Source organism: Azolla caroliniana, unplaced genomic scaffold (assembly GCF_043228905.1).
Source record: "Azolla caroliniana isolate FFs.n. ecotype wild unplaced genomic scaffold, voAzoCaro1.0.p SCAF_18, whole genome shotgun sequence".
NCBI classification, from domain to species: Eukaryota; Viridiplantae; Streptophyta; class Polypodiopsida; order Salviniales; family Salviniaceae; genus Azolla; species Azolla caroliniana.
Genome location: NW_028230453.1, coordinates 142,181 through 146,633, shown reverse-complemented (window position 1 = coordinate 146,633; position 4,453 = coordinate 142,181). Strand labels below are relative to the sequence as shown.

Below are 4,453 nucleotides of genomic sequence, written 5' to 3'. Positions count from 1 at the left end.
TTGAACTATTCAGACACTTTTTCACATTCCACCCAAAAGAAAAGTAAATGTGCATATATACAAATGATCATATATCTTATCAATGTCTTAATAAAATTGAAACATCAGCATGCCACAGAAAAGATTATGTATATAATCATACTGCATACACTTTAATGATTTGTTGTACCTGCACTCTGCACACAGGACAACCCCAGCCTCTAACTTGTATTTCTGTTAAGCAAGCCATACACCCTGCCAAGTGGCCACAAGGTACACATGCCCCTTCAGCACGAGAATCCAAACAGATGACACACATCCCGTGCAAATTATCATTATCAACATTATTGCTGTTGGATTGTGAATTAAGTGGCAGATCTTCCATAGAAAAAAATGAAGATTCCTCCGGGAGTGGAGGTGCTGATGGTTGAGGTAGGAAAGTTGTGCTCTCTTGGAGAGTACTTTGAGGGGTACTTGGTCTTGCTTCAGTAGAAGTCCAGCCATTGTTGGAAAGTTGTTCTTCCCATCCACCATAATTTGTCTTCTTCGGTTGGTTTTCAGACTTTTTCTTGCCATCTGATGGTCCCCATCCATTGTAGCACCCATCTTGGCTATGGCTACTAGTACTACCCCAACCATTATAGTCATCTCTTTGATTTAATGGACTTGCTCCATGAGAAGATGATGTAGATGTAGATGGCGCTGATTGGCTACTTTGATCAGCTGTATTCACACCTTTGCATGCCTTGTACAGCCTGTCTAATTGAGTTTTATCGCCTTCTTGCTCAGATAGAAATTTATACTTTGTTTCTGATAATTGAAAACACATAAACAAATAAGTGTTTTAACAAGTTCCGAATTTAATAAAAAATTATTGGCATAATTGCAACATAACCTTACTAGTATTTTCATCTGTTATATACAGCACAGGATCTGGGACATTAAACTTAGGCTCCTTGATCTCTGCCTTTGATAGGGGAATGACTACCTTTGGCTGTGCTACCTGATTAAACAGCGAGTTTAACATATCTTGCCTAACTGAGTTCGATATGATCAATTATAAAATTCAAAGAGTGCAAACCTTGGCTGACAGATAAACAGCGAGTTCATACTGTGGAGGTCTTCTTGGATTTGATTCACATGGAAGCACTACAGCCCAACTACAGTGGCCTCAACCCACAAGAAGTCCATTTTCTTTGTTAGATCCACCTTTCTTTATATGATCACATCTCGTTTTGGAATTAAAAATGGAAGAAAAGGTACTTACATCTTTTTTGTCACAAAGTTGAGGGCAATTGCCTCCAAAATGCGTGGACCTGAAATCTCTCGTAGTGTTCCACTAAAAGTACACAGATGCTCCTATAAACAAAATCATCATTAAATTGATATGGCAATACTGGGATGGAATTCTATACAATTCAAACGGCAGCATGCAGTTGCTATTACAAATGTAAGAGGGTATGGTCTATTTCTTTAAGATAAGTTAATAGTTAATGACCAACCTCAAGCAGACGCACAACTGAAACATGACCCTTATTTCTTGCCATCTGAAGAGGAGTTAAACCCTCATCATTTATAGTCAATGGATTAGCTGCAATTAGGAATATCAAAGAATAAGTAGCAAGTAACAATAATCCAGAAGATTAAAGTGTGGAGCTCAAATTTTTTTTTTTATGCACTAAAAAAAGCTTGTACAGTCAACCCTATCCAGCATGCACAGATGTTAACTTGCGAATATATAAAATATTTACAATTTACGTTTATATGCAGCAATTATTGAGGTTATGGTAAAATACAGTTCAGTTGATGGCAATCATATGCCACCTTGAACCAAGGCAAATGTAATTCATATGATGACATATAAAAAATGTCTTTATTGTATAAAAATCTCATTTCTCGTCCCTAGAATCTACATATGTTATAAAGAATAAGTCAAAGGCTAAAACGGGTGAGAACTGGATAGCCAAAACAGAAAAATTAACGCCAATAGAATCGGCAGAGCTCGTATGTCTCATGAGATCCCTCATCATCATCTTAAATGAGCTGCTCATCCTCAAACTCCTAATCAAATGCATGGTTCTCGTAAACTCAGCTGAGCACATTGCTCAAATTGGGTTGAAGAAAAGGCTAGCCATTCACAAGCCATTGAGAAATGGGCTAAAATCCTGTCTTTGCCATAGCCGATCCTCATTCTTTTATTAGTTATGTAAAGCTGCATTTCTATTTCAAGGAGTTTTTCATTACCTGCACCACCCGTTTTTTATAACGCCATCAACATCTTCACTGAGGTGATGCAATCAAAAACCTCATAGACACATCTTCACCCTCTCTAGTTTCTGTTATGAATGACCCAGACAATACAGGATGTCTATGAGGATGATAAATTTATATGGTGGTACTGTAAAAACATTTGCTCTATGTACAGAAGCCCTAGAACGTATTTCTATGTAGAACTTGCTCTACATTGAACCGAAACAATACTTTCGTGAGAAAACGACGACTTTGACTCATCAATTTATGTGCTAGATGGAATGGTATTTCATAGTGAATGGTAAACCATTCGTGATTTAGTTATCCCAGTTAAGATAAACTTTTAGTTCACAGATACACCCCCATATATGATTCATTTGTGACGGGAATACTTACCTCCACGAGATAGTAATAAAGTCACTGTTTTCTCAAGTCCTCTTTTTGCAGCATGATGCAGTGGTGTTCCTCTTTGTGATCCTGACAATACGCAAAACTAATCCTGAACATATTTAAAGATATTTTAACAAATAATATCAAATTTTTGATGATCATGCCAATGTACCTGGTCTATAAGCTTCGATGTCAGCACCAAGGTTGATCAATGTTACAGCCATGTCTAAAAGCTCCCCTCGCGTGCAGGCTAAAATAAGTGGAGTCCTTCCTTCTTTATCCAACCACTACACAGAAAAAACAAGCTGTACACGTTACATATTGAGTGCCAATGGAATTTCAAATGGGCCCAATATCACCAATCAAGCTGTGTATGTTAAATTATGGCGATGTGGAGTGAACCATGACATGACACACAATATACATCCACTCTGCAGTAAAAGGTCGTCTACATATAGACGTATCCATATACACACGCTTGAATATCTCTAGACTCTTACCAGACACTACATCAGGTTAGTTCACTAACACCCCTGTATACATACAGACATACATATATGCGTGTGTGAAAATTTTACATCTCTACCCAATCGAGAAGAGCTTTTAATAACCTCGAGAGAAGCTCCATTGCGGCGGAGAGACTTGACTGCGTCATGGTTGCCGTTCTGCACTTCCTGGTAGAGGAGCTCGTCTTTAGAGGGGCCGGAGCCCATGGCTTCAGGGATCAACGAGGTGTGCAGGGAAATGGAAGAAGGAGAGGAAGAATCGCAGGGAAGATCTTCGCCGTGCGATCCAAGGTTCTGCGGCAGGATTCGCTTGATTTGTCGCTCTATCTACTGCGTCTATGTATGTATGTATGTATCTATCCGCCTACCAAAAGCTCTGTTTAACCATTACAATTTACGATGATGGTGATAATGATGATGATAGGCCCCCAGCTTTTCAGAATTGACACGAGTACCCCTCCCTCCTTAGGCCCCGCAGCTTTTCAGAATTGACATGAGTACCCCTCCCTCCTTTCCTTAGGCCCCTGCCCCTGCCCCTGCCCCTCGGGGAAGTAAGTATGTATGTACATAGTAATAAGTCCCTTCCTTCAACATTCCCTTCCCTAAGTTCCCTTCCCATTGGAATAGAAGAATATCAAATAGACTAGTCACGATGAGGCCAAATGTGACCTATGAGTATGTATATATGTATGTATGTATGGAACCAAATCAACATATCATCTTGTATTTGACTCCTTCCTTAGAAGGAGAGCACCCTCATCTCAATGTGAAATCAACATACACATATATATATAGGAATGGGCTATTTGCCCCCCCCCCCCCCCCAAAAAAAAAGAAAAGAGAAAAACTTTTTCGCCCCCCTATTTTGGCTAAACCCCCCACCCCCCCCCCACCAAAAAAAAAGGCGTAGGCCCCCCTATTTTGGCTAAACCCCACCGCCCTATCATCGTGATTCTTATGATTATTGGTCTTATTGATCACTATATGGGTTTCTGCCATGGATCCACCAAAACTACAGGCAACAGATGAGGGAAGAGGAAGAAGAAGAACACATTGAAGATGGAGATGGAGATGTGTGTGAGTGAGCAAGTGAGCGTTTATGTATATATATATATATATATATGCATCCACCAGAGAGATTCTCTTCTTTCACAGAAGTGAGTTCTCAAGATCAAAGGAGAGTCTTAGAGAAGATGATAGATAGATCTTAAACCAGTGGTTAAGTTTTGATATGAAGCATGTTTTTAGAAATCAGGGAAAAGAGGGCCTCTCAGCCCCATAGAACCTCAATTGGTTACATGATGTTTTGATCGATCTTGAATATCTCA

The 4,453-nt window shown here is 39.5% G+C and overlaps 1 protein-coding gene across 1 annotated transcript; it reads right to left on the bottom strand.

Annotated features, from left to right (window-relative positions):
- Positions 1–3,423, bottom strand: LOC147851894 (putative E3 ubiquitin-protein ligase XBAT35). Its single transcript, XM_087334435.1, has 8 exons — positions 3,231–3,423; positions 2,792–2,906; positions 2,626–2,706; positions 1,482–1,570; positions 1,247–1,338; positions 1,061–1,139; positions 880–982; positions 1–789 (listed from the first exon to the last, which is right to left on the bottom strand). The coding sequence occupies exons 1-8, from the start codon at positions 3,330–3,332 to the stop codon at positions 137–139; spliced, it is 1,314 nt and encodes a 437-aa protein (XP_087190561.1). The 5' UTR covers positions 3,333–3,423; the 3' UTR covers positions 1–136.
- Positions 3,424–4,453: the final 1,030 nt, after the last annotated feature.

What these genes read in the sequence shown, in the direction of transcription:
- LOC147851894 (XM_087334435.1), bottom strand. Translation starts at nt 3,332, where the DNA reads ATGGGCTCCGGCCCCTCTAAAGACGAGCTCCTCTACCAGGAAGTGCAG. An exon ending in TTTATTACTATCTCGTGGAG is followed by an intron (nt 1,571 to 2,625) that starts GTAAGTATTCCC and finishes TCCTAATTGCAG; the next exon opens with CTAATCCATTGACTATAAAT. An exon ending in CAGTTGTGCGTCTGCTTGAG is followed by an intron (nt 1,339 to 1,481) that starts GTTGGTCATTAA and finishes TTTTGTTTATAG; the next exon opens with GAGCATCTGTGTACTTTTAG.